This window comes from Lepidothrix coronata, unplaced genomic scaffold, assembly GCF_001604755.1.
Source record: "Lepidothrix coronata isolate B3197 unplaced genomic scaffold, Lepidothrix_coronata-1.0 Scaffold39, whole genome shotgun sequence".
Classification (NCBI taxonomy): domain Eukaryota; kingdom Metazoa; phylum Chordata; class Aves; order Passeriformes; family Pipridae; genus Lepidothrix; species Lepidothrix coronata.
The window spans coordinates 5,211,869-5,232,064 of record NW_016690219.1 but is presented as its reverse complement, the minus strand read 5'-3'; the positions used below and the strand labels follow the sequence as shown (position 1 = coordinate 5,232,064).

At 42.5% G+C, this 20,196-nt stretch overlaps 1 protein-coding gene across 3 annotated transcripts; it reads left to right on the top strand.

Moving 5' to 3' along the window:
* Positions 1-2,191: 2,191 nt before the first annotated feature.
* MUT (methylmalonyl-CoA mutase) lies at positions 2,192-18,755 on the top strand. 3 transcript variants are annotated; one of them, XM_017813130.1, is made up of 12 exons: positions 2,198-2,812; positions 3,501-3,868; positions 4,954-5,111; positions 6,226-6,397; positions 8,295-8,543; positions 8,820-8,931; positions 10,203-10,318; positions 10,898-11,013; positions 14,284-14,415; positions 16,685-16,832; positions 16,941-17,108; positions 18,339-18,755. In XM_017813130.1, the coding sequence occupies exons 1-12, from the start codon at positions 2,374-2,376 to the stop codon at positions 18,465-18,467; spliced, it is 2,307 nt and encodes a 768-aa protein (XP_017668619.1). In that variant the 5' UTR covers positions 2,198-2,373; the 3' UTR covers positions 18,468-18,755. The 3 variants fall into 3 exon arrangements, 2 of the variants coding, with proteins under 2 accessions (XP_017668620.1, XP_017668619.1); XM_017813131.1 differs by lacking the exons at positions 16,941-17,108; positions 18,339-18,755 and having other exon boundaries at positions 2,192-2,812; positions 16,660-16,803; XR_001874460.1 differs by lacking the exons at positions 16,685-16,832; positions 16,941-17,108; positions 18,339-18,755 and adding an exon at positions 14,510-14,879 and having other exon boundaries at positions 2,193-2,812; positions 14,284-14,474.
* Positions 18,756-20,196: the final 1,441 nt, after the last annotated feature.

Genomic DNA, 20,196 nt, shown 5'->3' with positions numbered 1-20,196 from the left:
TGACAGCATTGCCAGCAGGTCAGGGGGGAGATCCTGCCCCTCTGCTCAGCCCTGGGGAGGCACATCTGGAGTGCTGTGCCCTGCTCTGGGCTCCTTGGGACGGGAGAGACGTGATGCTCCTGGAGCGGATTGTTGTGATCAGATTATTACGATTATTAGAGAGATGCCTCTAGCCCATTTAAAGTGCAAGAGAGACCACATGCCGAAATCAGTAGTACGGATTTTATTTAACAGTAAATGTGAGGGGGACAGAGAGAGAGAAAGAAACAGAAAAGAGAAGGAGAGGCAGAGAAAGAGAGTGACAAAGAGTAGGCAGATATCACCACCTCATGGATCCAGAAGGTGTCCTGTAGTCCTTTTGCCCGTGGCTTCTTGGTGGTGAGGGTTCCACAAAACACAGAGTTCAATGGATTAATATAAGTTCAGGGATATGGGGTGCCCAAGCACCTCCCCTGCAGGAGGAGTTTTACGCTGTCTTTTGCAATACTGTGGATCTGTTGAAACACTGTGGATCATACGGTGGAAGGGCTCAGAAATGAGTCTGGGGGCTATGGCCTCCCCCTGCCAGACCCAGCCAGGGCTGATGTTCAGCACAGCTGCTGAGTTGGCTTTCCTTGTGGATACATTCCTCTCCCCCAGGCTTGTTTAATTCTTCTTAGATCTGAGATAATTGGACAGTAGTACCGCCTTTATCTCAAGTTCAGGTGGCTTAACTCACAGTCCAGTTTCCCAGTTTCACGAGGCGTATTTGTCAGAGTGGGCTTCTGTGGTTGGAGCTTCTTTATACAGTTTGGTATAGTAGGCAAAGTCCTTCAGTGATCTTAACAGTGGTTAAGAAAATTTTTAAGTCTCTTACATGGTTCCAGCAGAGGGTGACAAAGATGATGAAGGGACTGGAGCATCTCTCTTAGGAGGAAAGGCTGAGGGAGCTGGGCCTGTTCAGCCTCAAGAAGAAACACTGAGTGGGGACCTTATCCATGTCTGTCAGTGTTTGCAGGGAGGGGGCAGAGGATGGACCAGGCTGTCCTTGGGGTTTCCCAGCAATTGGACAAGAGGAATGGGCTGGAACTGGTACCCAGGAAGGTCCACCTGAACATGAGGAAGAACTTCTTTCCTGTGCAGTGACTGAGTACTGGAACAGGTTGCCCAGAGAGTTTGTGGAATCTCCCTCCCTGTAGATGTTCTAGAGCTGTCTGGACACAATCCTATGCCATGTGCTCTGGGAGGACCCTACTTGAGCAGGGAGGTTGGACCAGATGACCCCTTGTGGTCCCTCCCAGCCTGCCCGATTCTGTGACTGATGCAGCAGTGGGGGCCCAGGTTACCTTTCATCCTGGCTGCAGCATCACACGCCCACAGGGAATGAGTGCTCCTCAGGTGCTCCTCTGTGCCCAGCAGGTTATATACATACCACATTTAGCATACATATTATTAAAGCACGTGTTTGGAGTGTTGCTGCAACACCATAATGGTGAGAGAGGTGTTTTCCAGTTTTATGTGATATTTCTCATAAAGGTGTCAGGAAGTGTGATTTTCCAGGGGTTGTGAAGGAAATGAGGCAGAGAGGAGGTGAGTGGCCCTTGGAGCCAAGCTGTAAAGGTTGTGGCTTCAGAAAGAAGCAGGGATAGGGTATGGAGAGCAGCAGCAAAGGCGCTTAGAGCTTTCAGGAGTTACTGAGCTTACAGAATCACAGGATGGTTTGGGTTGGAAGGGTCCTTAAAGATGATCTCTTTCCAACCCCTTGCCATGGGCCGGGATGCCTTCCACTATACCAGGTTGTTCCAAGCCCCATCCAGCCTTGAGCGTTTCTGGGGACGAAGCAACCACAGCTTCTCTGGGCAGCCTGCACCAGGGCCTCACCACCCTCACAGAGAAAGTTAAAGTTGTCTTCCATACCAGTCTCATGTGTGGTGGGATGAGCTCTGGAGCTCTTGCATTATCCCTGTGTTCTCATATGCCACAATCTTTTTCTCCTTTTTTTCTCAGTGTCTCTGGTTACCATCCAGCCCAAGCCACCTTTTCCAAAGTTTGTGATATATCAGCAATTTTCTGACAGTCCACTTTCTGCAGAGTGCCTCCTTGATGTTCGATATAGGAAGAAAACCTTCCCTGTGACGGTGGTGAGGCCCTGGTACAGGTTGTCCAGAGAAGCCTTGGCTGCCCCATTCCTGGAAGAGGGTCCCTCTTTGCCTTTAAGGAATTCATAGATGAGAGAGATGGGAAGGTCAGAGGGTAGCTGGGCATGGCATCTTCATTCCTCATACTGGCTTTTCAGTGACTGATTAACAATGGTGCTGCTGAGGGACTGAATAAGTTACACATTTACAATGTGAATATAGACAGGTTTGGGAACATTTCCTTGGCTAGAGGAAAATGATAATGCAGATATGTGTATTTATTTTGTCCAGCTCACCCCAAGCTGACAGCTCAGCCATGCTGAGGGCCAGGGACGTCATCCTGCGGCTGCGGCCGTGCCACCACATGTCCCCGGCACAGATTCCAGCCAGCCGTGCTGCCACACGTTCCCTGCACAGGCAGCCCCTGCACCCAGAGTGGGCTGCCCTGGCTGAAAAGCAGCTGAAAGGCAAGAACCCCAAGGATTTAATCTGGCACACCCCAGAGGGGATCGACATCAAGCCGTTGTACTCCAAGAGGGACACCAAGGACCTCCCTGAGGAGCTGCCGGGGGTGAAACCTTTCACTCGGGGGCCCTATCCCACCATGTACACCTATAGGCCATGGACAATCCGACAATATGCTGGATTCAGCACAGTGGAGGAGAGCAACAAGTTCTACAAGGACAACATAAAAGGTAGGGCAGCTGGTTTGGGAAAAAACGTTGCCTTGTGAAGCAGTGGGGAACATGGATTCAGTGAGTTACATGCCAAATGGGATTGTTTTGCCTCATGAGTTTGGGTTTCTGATGGGATCTTCCCAGTGGTGCTGTATTTCTTTATTATTGGGAAATTGGATCATTTCTGGAACTGCCTTTGCTTCATTTTTCTGTGGAAAAGGAATGTGTTAAATGCTGGTTTTAGTTATTGCACCTTAACACATAGAGAGACGTAATTTGGCTCCATCCCAGAGTCCAACCAGCAGAGATTATGGAGCACTTCACACTTGTTTTGAGACCATGAGAGAAAATTTTAGTGGAAAAAAAATGTTGAACTATGTAACTTAACTTCTGGTGTTAGTGCATTCTGACATTTTGGGTTTCCATCTCATATTCTGAAGGAACTCATAAATACCTATAAATAGTGTCATTCATGGCATATTACTAAATACAGAGTATGGGGATTTTCCTTATTTGAGAACAGTTTTCCCAATATTTCTGCAGAGTGTTGTCCTTTGCAGATGTCCCTGCCCATGGCAAGGGGGTTGGAACTAGATGATCTTTAAGGTCCCTTCCAACCCAAACCAATTCTCTGTGGTTGTTGAGGAGTTGTTTGGGGATTTCTACATCTTTTGATACCATGGTTTTTTGTTTCTCTTTCCTGTAGCTGGCCAGCAGGGATTGTCTGTTGCTTTTGATTTGGCCACCCACCGTGGCTACGATTCAGACAATCCACGAGTTCGAGGAGATGTTGGAATGGCTGGAGTTGCCATTGACACTGTGGAAGACACCAAAATCCTTTTTGATGGAATTCCTTTGGAGAAAATGTCTGTTTCCATGACAATGAACGGGGCAGTGATTCCCGTGTTGGCAACATTCATTGTGACTGGAGAAGAGCAGGGAGTGCCCCAGGCCAAGCTGACAGGGACAATCCAAAATGACATCCTGAAGGAGTTCATGGTCCGCAATACGTACATATTCCCCCCAGAGCCATCCATGAGGATCATTGCTGACATCTTCCAGTACACCTCAAAGGTATTCACTGTTTAAATGTACTTCTGTCGCTATGTCAAGTTAACTATTTATGAGGCACTTTGGAGAACAAAGCTGAAGATGGGAAGACCTGTCATAGTGAAGAATAGTGAGGTCGTGGAAAGGGCTGGCAGGAGAAGTTAAGATCCCAAATCACTTACAACATAAATTTGAAGGTTTTTTAAGTCAGTCCCAATCAAAGTCAGATTAAGGTGAGCCTAAACCTGAAAGGATGCAGGAAGCTTGGAGATGAGGAACATTCAGGCTGTTCTTCGCAGAGAAAGTAAGAAGCCACATAGTTAAGCATTATTTGCAGAAGCAAAGAGGTAAGAGTCTTGAGAGGCTTCTGCTGCAAAATTAAGCCTGAGAAGAAGGTAATGAAAGGAGTGAAGTCTGGAACTGATGACTGGAAGTCCAGTGCTCCCAGCTGTTTTCTTAGTTGCATTTTCATTGGAGAGGTGGCACACAGCCTGTGATAGAGAACAATACTTAGCATGGTGAGTGATAGTACAGGCACAATGAATAGTGCAAAAAGGTGAAACCACATGAAGTAAAGATCTGCAAACACCATTTCATAGGGATGGATTATATTTGCAGTCTACAGGGAGTGCACAGAATGGGTTGGAACACCTCTGCCATGGAGACAGGCTGTTGTTCAGCCTGGAGCGGAGAAGGCTCCAGGAAGAGAGCTCATTGCAGCCTTTCAGTGACTAAGGGGGCTTATAAAAAAGACTGAGAGAACTTTTTACACAGGCAGGTAGTGATAGGACAAGGGGAACAGTTTTAAACTAAAAGAGGAGAGATTCAGGTTAGATACTAGGAAGAAATTCTTCCCTGTAAGGGTAGTGAGGCCCTGGCACAGGTTGCCCAGAGAAGCTGTGGCTGCCCCATCCCTGGACGTGTTCAAGGCCGGGTTGGAGCAACCTGGGACAGTGGAAAGTGTTCCTGCCCATGGCAGGGAGTTGGAACTGGGTGAGCTTTAAGGTCCCTTCCAACTCAACCCGTTCTGTGATTATTTGTGAATGTTGATAGAGCAATTATCCACCCCGCCCCTTGCTGTTATACCCTGTTGTCTCTTTTTTTCACAGCATATGCCAAAATTTAATTCCATTTCCATCAGTGGGTACCACATGCAAGAGGCAGGAGCTGACACCATTCTGGAATTAGCTTATACCATAGCAGATGGCTTGGAGTACTGCAGAACTGGGCTTAAAGCTGGCCTCACCATTGATGAATTTGCACCAAGGTGAGCTCAAGAAATTTGCAAGTATAAAACTCACTTTTTGGTAAAACCTCTGAGACAGTTTAATATGAAATTCTGTATTTTTAGGCATACAAGCAATATTGGCAATATTCACGTTGCAGATAGGTTTGGGTTTGTTTTTGTTGCATGATTTCAGTTGTAAAATCTATTTTGTCCAACACCTAGGCTAATAAACTGAATAAAGCTCATGCACAAGCATTGTCAAGGTCAATTTTAATTTAATTTTCAGCAGAATATTGTATTTCTTGTATAGTTAATGCCAGACTAGGCAAGAATTATAGTTTCAGTAGTCTTGTTTATTTACAGATTCCCTAACCATACAGTGAGTTTAAAAAAGAAGAGGTGTGGTGCATGGAGCCTGTTGCACATTCAAGCTGTACAAATCAAATGAATTAACCCATCCCTGACATCTGTGGCAAGATCCAAGTGGATCATGTAGAATAAGATACAGCCTTATTTTCAGACTTTGAAGTGACAGGGAATTCTGTAAGAGCTTTTGGCAAATTGTTTCCATAGCTAATTCACTGTTTAAAAAGTGCATCTTTAGTATAACGACTTTTACTGGTGTGAACTGTGCATGTTTACATTTTAAAATCATAAAAGCTGTAAGTAAGCAAAAGTATATTGATCAATCTGTTCCCTGATTAAACTTATTTGGATTTTGATTAAAATCATCAGGAAAAGGATGAAAGCCTGCTTGTAATATGTAATGTTTTCTCATGATAAGTAGTTTGTGAGTGTAACTGCAGTAGTAGATGGTGTCTGGGAGTATTCCCTGGCACTACACTGTCACTGTCTGTACTTGCTGGAACACTGCTTGACTGAGAGCTCCCCCAAAACAGTCCCTGGGGACAGTTTGGCAGCTCCAGGGGCCGCTGGCAGTGGCAGTTTGCTTGCAGTCACCCTGTTTGGAGGCTAAATCACTGTATTGACATAAGCGTGTACGTTCTGTAGCAGCTGGCATCAGTGTCCAGGAACATTCCCATCATCTGCAAAAATAAATTATCAGAGACCTTGCTGTAGGATTTATCCTTTACTGGAACAAAATTATTAGAATGGTTTCATGTTTTATCCTGTTTATGTGCTCTTATTACAGGCTCTCCTTCTTCTGGGGAATTGGGATGAACTTCTACATGGAAATAGCGAAGCTGAGAGCCGGGAGGCGGCTCTGGGCTGACTTGATTGAGAAAATGTTTAAGCCCAAGGATCCCAAATCTCTTCTGCTGAGAGCTCATTGTCAGACTTCGGGCTGGTCTCTCACTGAGCAGGTTAGAAATGGGACTGTTATCATCTTCCTCACTTAAATATGTTCTCATGGTGTGGATCTAAAAAGGGCCTGCTGGTGTTACTAAGGTGCAGCTTCCTGAAGGAGGACACCTGTCCCACTCTTGAGTTTGACAGATGCATACACAAGCATTGGATACATCTTTATATCCATTCAGGACTCAGAGCATGAAGCCCCCTCTTGTATTTGTCCTGTAAGTTACCTTTTCAAAATGCAGCTGAGGAAGGAAGTAGAGGCACTTTTTTCTCAGGATCACTGGCTTGAGAATGCATATGAGGAGCCAAGGAAGTCACTCATGCCCCTGATGACAACTGCTGAAGAGGGAAGGGATGGTTACAGCTCATCTGTTCTTTAGAAACTGGGTGCGCTCTCTGTTCTTCCTGTTCACCTACATTACAACTAGAAAATAAATCATTGGAGTGCTTATAGCTTCCCAAGTGAGGTCGGAGCTGAGTTCCAGCTCTGATTCCAAGGTCTGCTTCTCAATCAAAGTCAGGCAATAGGAGTTATTTTTAGGTTGTGATTGCAACCATTGTTATTTGACTTCTGTGCCTTGGTTTTATTCTTGTTTTTTGGTCGAAGTAAATGTAATTTTTACTTACATTGCAACAACACAGTACAACTAAAACAATGGAACTTTCTGAGCAGTGGCCTTTGTGGGTCCTCCAATTAAAAGTATTGTGTGGGTACAAAAATATTAATATTACTAAAACGATATTCAGCCATCTTCAAGTCTCCAGTGTAAATAATTTTCTGCCTGGATCATAACCCCTTTTTTCATGTCTAAGCATTGCAGTTATTTTAATGTAACTTCTCAGTGCCCGCTGTTTACTCCAGTGGGTTTCAGCGGGCAAATATATTTTCCTTTGACCTGCCTTTGGATATGTACCTACTTATAAATTAGGTGTTACATTCTTGCTTATCCAAATCCCATTTATCTGTAATTCTTTAAATGGAATACTTGAACCAGAAAGGCTCCAGTGCAGGCAGAATTACCACGTTCTGTTAAACAGTGATATTAATTCCAATTCTTTATGGAGGATAATATAACTCACATTGGTTCAGTTTGCTTTCTTCAAGGCCACATTGGTGGCTCTAAATTTTTTTGTATACATTCATCTCACCAAAGCCCTTCAAGAAGTAGGTGTGCAGTCTTGACCTATCAATGAATTCTCTCAATAATCACATTAAAAAGTACAGGCAGCTCACTGTGTGAGTCTTCACTCCATCTCAGAACTTGGAGACCACCAGAACTCCTCTTTAACTGTGAGGACACACATACAACTCAACTATCAAGGTGTCTGAGAGGAGCAGATAAAAATTTTGACCTAAAGACTGAGATTATATTCTGTAATACTGACTCTATTTCTATAGCTATCTTTCAATTTTATAGCACTAGCAAGTTGCAACTGTAATTTCTACCTTTAGGTAATGTTGTCATTAATGAAAATATTTAAGTACATTTAGTTCCAAAACAGATCTTGACTAGTAACCTGTCTGACACACGTGCTGTTCACTGTTCCAAGAATTCTGGGTTCTGAGAATGGAGGACATCAGGCCTACCTGTTCCATCCTCTTCAACTTGGATTCATTAAGGCCTTCTAAGCACCACTAAGTATAAGTTAGGCTTTGATTTGTTACCATCACCAGTTTACTCACACACTGATAATGTTGTCTTTCTTTCTGGATTAATCTCTGTGTTAAGATACTGACAAGTGATAAATCCGTTTGATTTGATGCCTGTTACTGATTGGGGTTTTCTCAGCTTTTGTTCTGATTCCAGTGTTTCAGTGGGGAGTCTTGCATCCGTTTCCCTGCAGAGTGTGTGTGACCAACCATGGCAGAACCTCTGAGTTCCAGAGCTGTCCTTTCCCTTCCAGGATCCCTTTAACAACGTTATCCGCACCACGATCGAGGCCATGGCTGCAGTTTTTGGGGGAACACAGTCCTTGCACACAAATTCCTTTGATGAAGCTCTGGGTTTGCCCACAGTGAAGAGTGCTCGCATTGCCAGGAACACACAGATCATAATCCAAGAGGAATCAGGAATTCCTAAAGTGGCAGACCCCTGGGGGGGATCTTACCTCATGGAGTGCCTCACCAACGATGTTTATGAAGCTGCTTTAAAGGTCAGTTTGCATAACCTATCCTGGGAAAACTTTAGGGATGGGAGTTTTGAGAAATATATTTTAAGGGACTATTTGATAAGTTGGTAACTTCTAAACAAGGAATTATTTTACACTTCTGCTTCAGTGATTTCTTTGTGAATGAACTTTACAAAATACAGTTTAAAGCGTGGGACTGGACAGGTAGGCATAATAAAAATTTGGATGGTAGTACAAGTACAAAGCTCATTTTTTTAGACCTTGTTACTGCTCACTTTCTCAATCCTCTTCATTTCTCAGCTTATTGAGGAGATAGAAGAAATGGGTGGAATGGCCAAAGCCGTTGCTGAGGGGATTCCCAAACTTCGTATTGAAGAGTGTGCAGCCCGGAGACAAGCCAGGATTGACTCTGGTAGGAGCAGGGAGATGAAAGTAGGGAAAACTGCCACTAGAAACCTTTGTATAAAGGGTTTTTTACACACGTTTTCATTGGGTTTTTGTCATCTTAGTTTAAGAGTAACAGATTGTGAGTGGTGAAATGAATGGTGATAGTTTTATGCCAGTGAAAGCTTCTGGAAAAAGTTTTGTGTAATACAGTGCCAGTGCGAAAAGCCTTACTTGACATGTTGAAGATTAGACTAGACAAGGCACTAGAAAGACCATTTTAAAGGGATATTTGGAGCCTTCAATAGTTAATAGATTAATTTCTGATAGGAGCTTTTATCCGTGATTCCTGAATTAAAAAGCAGGAATGCCACCAGATGGCGGTATGGAATGCAGCTGGCCAGATTCCTGGGGTTACTGGAGAAGCTGTTACTCCTGAAGACCAGAAAAAATGCAGTGCAAAGGATGATACAGCTCTTTATTTGTGATATATGAACGTGTATATGAATGTGTACACATGTGGTATATATATATATATGTAGAGATATTTTTACATGTGTCCTTATAACTCTATTCCACTTTTTGTAATCTGAGTTTCAGTAGCAGTCCAGTAACAGAAAACAGGGATAACTCATACATAAAAGAAGTTAAATGAACTTCTTTGTATGGAGGATAAATTTGAAGCAGGTCCTAATTAAGACCAATAAAGAATAATCAGTCAAGTTCTGTGTTTTCTCTCCCAAGGTAAATTACTTTATGTTGCTTCAAAGAGCATATTAATGTTATCAGGCACTGCAAATAAAAATGATTGATAAGTTCATACTGGCTGAAAGCTAAAATATAGTTTTCCACTCCATTTTTATTCACATGGAGTAGTTTTAGGTAGGAACTTCACTCTATTTGATAAGTCAGAAAAGTCAATGCAGAGGAGTGCAGGAGACCAGCACTTCTGCTTAATTCTATAAGATTCACTTATATAAGCTTAAAAATAGAAAATGGCCAATGTATATTAGGGGCTCATTACTACATCAGTTTGTAAGATAAATATTGTTCCATTTCATATCTTTTTTTCTGGCCCAGTGTTCCCTGAGTTGAATGTTCATGCATTTAATCACCTCTCATCATAAAATCTGGAGAATACAGACTTAAATCCTTTCTATAAGAGAAAATTTTATGTTTGAAATGTATATAGTTATAATGCATTATAATGCTCAAAAACTTCTTGTCCTGTTGCTACCGTGTCTTTTCACAGTAGTTTGCAAATGTATTCTGAGTTTCTGATGTTTCCACTGGAAATAGGGTCTGAAGTAATTGTTGGAGTAAACAAGCATCAGCTGGAGAAAGAGGAGACAGTGGAAGTTCTGGCCATTGATAACACTACAGTCCGTGCCAAGCAGATTGAGAAGATCAACAAGGTGAGAACAACCTTTTTAAAAAGGGAACTTCTTGTAATCGCAGATAGAACTTGAGTAAAGGTGCTTTGCTAATTTCTCTAATACTGAAACTCAGTATTAGAATCCAGACAAAAATGTTTTCGTTACATTGACTTGATTTTCCTCGTTGTATTTCTGATAGTCTCGTGAAAATATATCTAAGCTTTAAAAACTGGGAGCTTTACACACCCTGAAAATAAGATAGGAAACAGCTATGCAGTGTTCTGCTCTAAAAACAGGTAACATTGCTTAGTCACTCAGACTGTTTGGTGCAGCTTGTCAAGAGCTGCTGAGGGACAGGGTTATGGAACCAGAAATCAATATCTACTTTCATAATCAGTAAAAATGTAGCTAAAACTGGCTTCAGAGTTATGTTATGGACTTGTACACATTTTAAGTTTTGAGGTGCCTTTTTACTTCTAATCTTATTGAACTATATAGTGCATATTGACAATTCCATGCCTCCAGAAATAATATTTGAGATCAAACAGTCTTACACACTCAAATTCCCATTTCACTTCGCAGTTTGTTTTAACCCAGTATCTTTCCCCTGCGCCGTAGGTGAAGGCCAGCAGAGATAATGCAGCAGCCCAGCAGTGCCTGGATGCTCTGACAAAATGTGCTGCCACTGGGGAAGGAAACCTCCTTGCTCTTGCAGTGGAAGCAGCACGTGCCAGGTACTGGGGGTGAACAAGCAAGTGCTGCTTGAAAAATCAGTGGCTCATTTTCACCTTTTCACTGTTACTGGGTGTGGTGCCAGTGAGATTGGTGTCTTGAGATGTTTTGGGATTTTTCTTCAGAGGTGGAAGTAAAAAGTGGCTGCAGTTTCACACTGTCAAATAGACCATTATTACATTTTACAGCCTCTTAAGGCCATGCTTTAATTTCTTACAAGGAACCATGCAGTTATAAAGAATCTTGTGTGAACTGAGGTTGTTCATACACACTGTGCTGTTTACAACTCATAATCTTACCAGCTTCAGGATGTAACTGGGTTTCTCTGTCACCCTGCTGGTTCATGGGTCAAGGAGCTTAAGAAGTGTCTGAGATGTGAAAATGGATATTCACAATCTCATCATGCTCTGTTGCTTCATCTTTCCTTGCACCACAGATTGGTGTGAAAACATTTTTTGACTGAAGGAGAAATCAGTTTGCTTAGTCAGGCAAAGATGTCAAAGATGCTCTTGAGTGGTGCAGTGAGACATTCTCAGAGTCCAGTGGAACAGTTACTTTTTTCACCCAAGGTGCTTTTGAGGCTGTTTTCTTTCCTGTTTCAAGGTCAGCATCAGTCTCTAGAATAGATCCTGTCTGTCTGTTCCTTAATTAACTAAATGCCCCAAAAATGAGCAAACCAAATTCACTCTTTATTGGAGTGCTGGCCTCTTTTTACTGTGATATCTCAAATTCTTTCATTGAACACTTAACAGCTGTATTTTGAATACACTTTCTCCCACACAGAGCTTGTCAGGAGTCTCCAGCAGCAAGTCTACGTTTGTCTGTGAACTGTGAAGGTCACATAGGAGGGTTGTGTTGGATTTACAAGGGAGTCATATCTTCTGTACCCAAACTGGCCAGTTAATTCCCAGTTTCTCTCCTTGGTGACTGTCTTCATTCATTGTAAAAGCTTTAATAGACTGCAGATCTACTTTGTAAGCTGCAAACACAAAACTTAATTCTGCCCCAAAACTATAAATGGGGTATTACCAAAAAAGAAACTGTCTTGGCACCAGGTACAGAGGGTCTGAAGGGGGATTGTGAGCTCTGGGAACATTTATGGGGAGCCTTTCTGTTGGGGGCAACATGGGAAAAGCTTTTCAAGTGAAGCACATTCACCCTTCCCAAGCAGTAGACAAGTGGGCCAGTGTCACCAGCAAGTGACAGGTGCCTCTTTCTTACTGAATGGAAAATGATGGATTTTGATCATGATGTCATCTTATTCACTTGGAATAAAATAAGTGGCACAGAATTTTCAGTGATGAGACTCCATGGACTAATACAGAGATTTCAGTGCTGAAAAACACAAGTAGAAAAGTAATGTTGGTACCCTGACCAAAGTAATAAGGCAGATCCGAGGTGGTAGGGAACAGGAGCAGTGCTGCCCCCCTTCTGTGCTTCATTTCTCATGAGAAGTTACAGGCAAATGGGTGTAGTTAGGTAGGGTATGAGGCAGCTTATGCCAAGTTCTTTCTCACCTCTATCTGTGTTGCTGTTTTTCTGTCCCTCTCCAGACTCCATTTCCTGCTGTGCCAGCTCCCAGTGATGGAAAAGGAAAGCAGGAGTGCATTTTATCATGTTGTTCTGCTCCTTTGTCTGCCCAGCCTGTTACCTCATGGTACTTGGTCACCTGATTTCACACTGCTGCCTCTCATTACTGCTGAAATGCAGTCAGGAGTGTGAGGCTGAGCAGACAGAAGGTGACAGTTCTAACGGGCACATTGTGGTCATTGATTTTCTTTGAATTGGTATTTGGGCAGCACAGCCTGTTATGAGCCACTGGGTGAATCACAGCATAAGTTGCCAAAGGAAACAGATTCTGTGCCCTGTAGGACACACAAATGAACAACATCTTTGCTGGTCACAGTTGTGCTTGTCTTTAATGAGATTGACCCAAAGCTTAGTCAACAGCCAAGCTCCTCTTGTTGGGAAATCGCCTGCTTTTGAGGAAGCACAGGGAATCTCTGAGCAGTGAAGGGCTCTGATCCAGCACAGTTGGTCAGCAGTAATTCTGAGCAGTTAATAAGGCATAAACAGTTTATATACAAACATATTGCCTCAGCCACCAGATATTTTTAAGGGCTATAGACTGATAAAAAAATCTCACTCTGTTAAGAAAAGAGACTGTATTCCTGCCTCCAGAGAGAGCTATTTCATTGTGGATGCATATGTGGCAGAGATTTTAAAAAAAAGTTTATAAGTTTGTTGGTAAACAGTAGGAGACCATTCATGAGTAGCTGAAAAGCAAAACTCCTGTTATTACTTAAGAACTTTAGATTTAAAGGTTTGCAGGGATTTTATCTCTCTTTTAGAAGGGACCAACCTTCACTTGGCTGCTACCTCCTGTCAGGTGGTTGTAAGGAACAAATGTGGGAGAAAATGTGAATTCCAGAGGTTTGAAATGTGCTTAGCAGTAGCTGAGTTGGTTGGTTGGTTAGTTTGGTCTCTATGTCTCAGCAACTGTGTTTTATTAAAGCAGTATTTTTATTTCTTTCCTTTGACAAAGTTTGCAGCAAGTTGTATTCAGCACGAATTTTTTAATTACTTTAGGACAGAGGCTGTTATTTCTGATGTTTGTACAAGAAAACAGCACAGCCTGGTTTGCTTCTCTCACTGGTGCTGCAGCAGTAAAGTGTGTATTATTTCAAATGTGCACAGTGTGTCCAGTAGCAAACAAAAGTTGTAACTTGTACACAAATAAATTTCCAAGATTCTTCTGCATCTTAGTGGATAAGGAGTCAGGAGTAGAGGAGAAGAGTAATAAACACTGAAATAAAAACATAAGGGAAAGGCAAGCATATTCCAGTTAGAATGTTAGGTGTCAGTCTTTTCTGTGTGTTCTTCCTGGTTTTGTCCCCTCTTGATTTATGTTTTGTGTTTTAGTGAGTCCAAATGCAAGATCCTGCAGTCTGAGCCCCCCAAAAATCCCTGTTTAGAAAATCTGATTAATTTTCTGAAATATTTTGCCATGCAGTGGTCCCCATTGCCTTGTCACTTGTAAATCAATTCTCACATCAGCAATAAAGTACTTTCTTAAAATTGCCTTTGCATGTTCTGTTAGTGGGTGACAGTGGGGTGAGTCACATGTTCAGAGTTGCAGCACCGAAAGGGAAAGGAATGGAAATTAATTTGTCCTGCAGCAAGGGAAATAGTTGGGCCAGTGCCAGTGATGCCTGTGTCCTGTTTTCCTTTCAGCCTCCTGATAATATTCCTGCTTTGTGTCTGTGCCTCAGGTGCACCGTGGGAGAAATAACAGATGCCATGAAGAAGGTGTTCGGGGAGCACAAAGCCAGTGACCGGATGGTGAGTGGAGCCTATCGCCAGGAATTTGGAGAGAGTGATGAAATCCTGCATGCCATCAATAGGTGAGAATTGCTTCCCAGGTAGCCAGACATCTAATAACCTCACATTTAATCCAGGAGGTACCCAAATCTTTGTTTGGGAAGCCTCGCCATGATGACATGTGCTACTCACTATGCCCTAAAAAAGCATTTCCCAAACCTGAGTGACATCCCCAGATCAAAGCAATGACCTACAACAGTGACCTGCAAAGCATGACAGGCACTCTTGTGCCTATAAGCAAGGAAGGAGAATGACAAGAATTAAGTGCAGTAAGACAATAGGAAAAAATTGAACTTGTATTTGCTTGCAAACACCAAGGTGATGTTATGATTTGAGGATTTTGTTCAGACATCCTGTGCAGCCGTAGGATTGAGAAGCTGAGAAACTCCACCTGAAATGGCTGTACCTTGGGTTGCTTCTTTTCGAGGCTGTGTAATAGTAATCTCTAAAATATTTCCAGCAATTCATATTACAAAATCTTGATCTACCTATAATTGTTCCTGCAATTTCACTCTTACTAAAACTGTCAGGCTAAAATGTGTCTGGATATCCACATACAACTTCCAGTCTCTGGGTGCTACTTACTCATATCCCGATGGAGAAAACATCTGAAGATGGTGGTATGTGTGAAAACAGCTGCCTATTTGTGCCTTTTCTCAGCTTCTGCCTTCACTGCTGCCCTCAGGGGTAAAGAGCCTGAATTGCTGTAGTGGGAGGTGATGTAATTCCAATCGATGCTCATCAGTCCCTGCTGTGTTGGGGCTTACATGTTAAAGAGTTCAGGCTGTCTGGAAAGGGAATTACTTGATGGCTTCACAGTGGTGATGTTCAGATTGACTTGAAAGTAGTTGTGCTGGGGAATGTCTTATTTTAAATATTTAAGTTTAGGTATTTGTAATTATGGTTTTTACATGAAACTGAACTGAACTAATTCCTTGAAAATCAAGATGTAGCTCCCTTTTTTACAGAGAATCACAGAACCATTTAGGTTGGAAAAAACCTCCAAGATCATAGAATCCAACCTTTGACCAATCACCACCTTGTTAAGTAGACCAGACCACTCAGTGCCACGTCCAGTCGATTCTTGAACACTTCCAGGGATGGTGACTCCACCACCATCCTGCCTTTATGTCCAAGGTCATGTGTACCACTTACTAAACATGGTGACAAAACTGGATTTTCCGTGTGCCACTTTGCACAGCCCTTCATAAGGGTGATTTCACACTGCCCAGCATGTAAACCAAGCCCAGAATTCCAGGGTCTTGTGTGGTCTTAGCCTTGGCAGGCTTGGAGCACCTGGAGCTTTTCTTGTTGGGAGGGAGCCTGTGGGTGGGGAAGTAAGAAAACAAGACTATGGAAACAGAAAACAATACAGAGAAAAGAATTTAGAGATGTCACAAATCAATTCAGGTACCTGCTTCACTGATACTCTTAGCAGTCCTTAGGCTGGCCTGACTCCTGTACACCCTCAAGCACAAGCTCTGTCAGTTTGCTTCCTCAGGCTGTCTTGACATAATTCCTTTTCAAGCTGTCCAGTACAATATTAAAAAAAAAAATCAAAACAAACCAAAAAAAAAATAAAAAAAGCCAAAACAAACCAAACAAAACCACAAAAGCTTTTATTTCTAAGAAGGGGTAGTCTTAGTGTCCCGCTCACAGACAGATCCTGGTGGTACATGAATAATGAGCAATAAGATGAAAGAATGATATCTGAGGCTCTTCAATACAAGAGAAATATCAACGGCTACTATCCAAAAAAAGAGGGGCAATGGAACAAGTACACAGAATATGGGATACAGTAATCCTTCTCTGGACAGTCTTGTGCCCAGTGGAATGGTGATGATGCACAGTGTGATATCCAGGACCTGTCTCTATAACCTGTGTGCAAGTACTTTTGAAATAATCAGACATAATTATTCTCAAAATATAAAAATTGTGTTTTAGTTTGTTGTAATTCAGCTCATTAAACCCTCAGAGAATTCAGCATTTTGTTAGAAAGCAGAAGGGTAGTGGAGTGGGTTTTTTTTAAAAAGAACATTTTATTGGTGAGGCTGATAAATACAAGAAGTGAGTTAGTGATTGTATAACATGAATATTAATATAGTGGTTAGTAATTATACAACATGAATTTAATATATTAATATATTGCATAGCCAAGCCATGACTTAGAAGATGCTTTTATCTGATGTACAGAAATTATGCTACACTTGCAGCCAGTGCATTTTTTATGTGTGGAAATACTTCTAATGCTTCTCAGTGACTTGCAGTGATACAAGAGGTGTTTTCCACCAGAGTTAACAAGTTCATGGACCGTGAGGGGCGCAGGCCTCGCATTCTTGTGGCAAAGATGGGCCAGGACGGCCACGACAGAGGGGCCAAAGTCATCGCCACGGGATTCGCAGACATCGGCTTCGACGTGGACATCGGGCCCCTCTTCCAGGTAGGACCGACTGAATCCAGCGTATTCCAAATGCATCCATTTTCCCTCTGCTGCCGGTGCAGCTCCAGGCCGGGGCTGTTCCCTGCCTCATGCCCTGTCTCCGCGCAGACCCCCCGGGAGGTGGCGCAGCAGGCGGTGGATGCCGACGTGCACTGCGTGGGGGTGAGCACGCTGGCGGCGGGACACAAAACCCTGGTGCCTGAACTCATCAAGGAGCTCCACACCCTGCACCGCCCAGACATCCTGGTCATCTGTGGAGGTGTCATCCCACCTCAGGTACGGGGCAGCATCCTGTCCATCCAGGCCAAGAGCTGCTTTATCTGTGCTGTTTTATCTGTTTCCTCTATCCTGTTGTGTCAGAGGGGATTTACAGGTACAAGGTGGTCACAAACCACTGTCAGGTCTAACTGTTCTGATTTTTGCTACACCACGTCCTGGTTTAATTTACAGTGTTTGTGGGACGGAATATTAAGCTGTGTTGTGAAAAGATGAGCCTCAGGGAGATGTTCTTTATGCTCTGTTGTTTCCCATCACCAGTACTTTGCATGTCACTGGTACAGGCTGACTCCTGTCATAAGAGACCTCATGGCTTCCAGCCATAAATTTGGGAAGAGCCACAGCTGGTGACTAAGACACCTGGCAGGTCCCATCACACATCTCATTCACTGTTCAGCCTCACAATCATTAGGCCTCAGTGTTGCCTCTCATTCCCTCTGCTTTCTCCTAAACTACTGAACAGTTTGATTACTGTGCAGTCACATCTGTGCTTTTCTCTTACATTTTTCCTTAGCTCATCCACAGTTTGCCTGGCTGTATCACCCTTAGGGTTATCCTCTGTCTGGAGTGATTCAAACTGATTTTGCATATAGATCTCCCCTTTTCCCACACTTCTCCCTTTGTTAGCTAATTAGGAAAGCATTCAGGAATTACAGACTTTTAAACTGAACAAACAAAACTCGTAGTATTTTTCTGAGAGACAAATTGTGTTCTATCCAGTACCTCTCAAGAGGCTGCTACTAACCTGTGGTTGAAAAAGGTACAGAATACCTTATATAAAAGTAAGAGTGAATGCAGAACTGCTTCCCAGATCTTTTTGATATTTCGGGACAATCATAAAATTAGATTAACTTAGATGGCAAGAGACCACAGGGAGTCATCTGCTCCAAGCCCTTCTTTACAGCAGTATTTTCAAAATTAGAAGTTAGATCAAACTTAGATTAGGTCATTCAGGGTCACAACCAGCTGGCTTTTGAAAATTTGCCAAGGATTGACATGAGTCTGATTCTAAAGAAATAAAATCTTTCCTATGGATATTTTTTTTTTATATTTCTTTTTTACCTCCTAACTACCCTACTTTTCCCATTTCCTTGAAGCTGTGCTGCCCTTTCTCTGGGATTGGTTGCTTTCTCAGGGCCAGCATACAGGATAGAGCATACACAGCTACAAATGAAAGAGCAATTTTCTGTTGAACCATTAACTATAGATCTTAAATCTGTTTTTGAACAGGATTACGAGTTCCTGTATGATGCCGGCGTTACCAATGTGTTTGGTCCAGGGACTCGCATTCCAAAGGCAGCTGTGCAAGTGTTGGATGATATTGAGAAGTGCCTGGAGAAGAGGCAGCAATCCATGTAACTCTGGAATGTCACATCACAGCAGCCTTACACCAATTGCCTACGGAACGGGATCACCACAAGGGATGGCCAGCCACAAACTGCTTCTGCTGCCCCCTGGCCTGGTGTTTTGTGCTTTCTAAGAAAGTTGTAAACTCTCTGCTTTGTTCTATTAGAGGATTATTTATATGTGTACTCACCAGAAAATTTTATCTCTAGAACTGTGACTTCAGGAAATGAAGGGAATTCACAAAAGTGTGTTTGGGGTTTTTTTCCAGATATACTGGTAAATAAACTAATTGCAGCTCTTATGGTTGGTCTCTTTTGCATGTAGAGAACTTGTTTTGCATTTTTTTGGCAGTCACTGTGGACCTGGAACTCTTCAGGCAAAATCACTGAAGTTCAGCAGAGATATGGTTGAATCCAGCAGCACTTTGATTTGGAAAATGGTGACATCTCGGGGAACGGCAGTGCTGTAGAGAGAGCACAGGTGCACAGCTGCTCCTGCGTGGGCTACTGCCACATACAATATTTGTATCTTGTTAAACCATGAAATTCAAAAATTATGGTTTATCTACCTCCTCTAGTGGGAGGTATCCCTGCCCATGGCAGGGGGTTGGAACAAGATGAGCTTTAAAGTCCCTTCCAACCCAAACCATTCTGTGATTCTATGAAGCTGTTCATCAAAAGAGGCACTGAGTTCCAATTTATTTTAATACAAATCAGTGTTAATTTTCTTATTTAACTTTATATGTCATCATCTGAGTAGGGAGGAGGAGTATCCTCAATGGAAAGAAAGGAGCCAAAGGTGGCTCACTCGGGTGTGGGTGTCTGCATTGTAAACAGACAATGTATCTCCCTCAGTTTGGTGAGAGAACTCCTAGAATGTGAACAGGCCAGATCTGTTGGGGTTTTTACCTTAAATATCTGTTTGCATTGGGGTGACTGTGCTGGTGACTGCAAACATAAGGTGCCCAGACTCACTCCTGAGGGAAGTGCTTGCATCCTGCTTCCATGTCTGAAAAGATCATTTTGTTGACAGCACAGTCCAGGGCTGGATAGGAAATACCATGGAATTAGTTTATATTTTTTATGTATATGGAATATATATATCTGGAATTATATTATAATTTGACCATAAATTAACTTCCCAAAACTAAAAAAAAAAAAAAAAAAAACCAAAAACAACTAGTCCCCTGATATTAATGCTATACTGGCTTTCCTGGATCTTTGGTCAAGGGCAGCCCTGCCTTTTAAAGTTCCTATATATAAGATAAACCCACCTATGATTCAGAGTTTCTACTGGAGAAGTTTGGATTTGCTTCTTACTGAGTCTGAAAAATGAAAAATAAATTTGAGCCATATTTGATACACAAACACCTGGATTGGATTTTTAAAAATTAAGTACATAAACAGTTAATAATAGATTGGGCTATTAAAGTGTTGTATTTAAACATGAACAGGATACAGATCTTTGGGGTTTACAGAGTTTTTTCCTGCTCCAGAGTGGCATATTTTTCATGTTACATACACTTTAAAAGCATTTACAAAGGGATGTGGACCTGTTCTGCTCCTAAGTTTTTCCCAGCAGAAGCTCCCATTACGCTACATTATTAACTTGGATGTCCTTGTTCCAGTCACTGATCTGCAATCAGCTGATAGGAATATTTATTTTACTCTTTATTTTAAACATCAAGCAATTGAGCAAAAACTCTGAGGAGATGGTGGTTGAATTACAGTTTCATTTACCT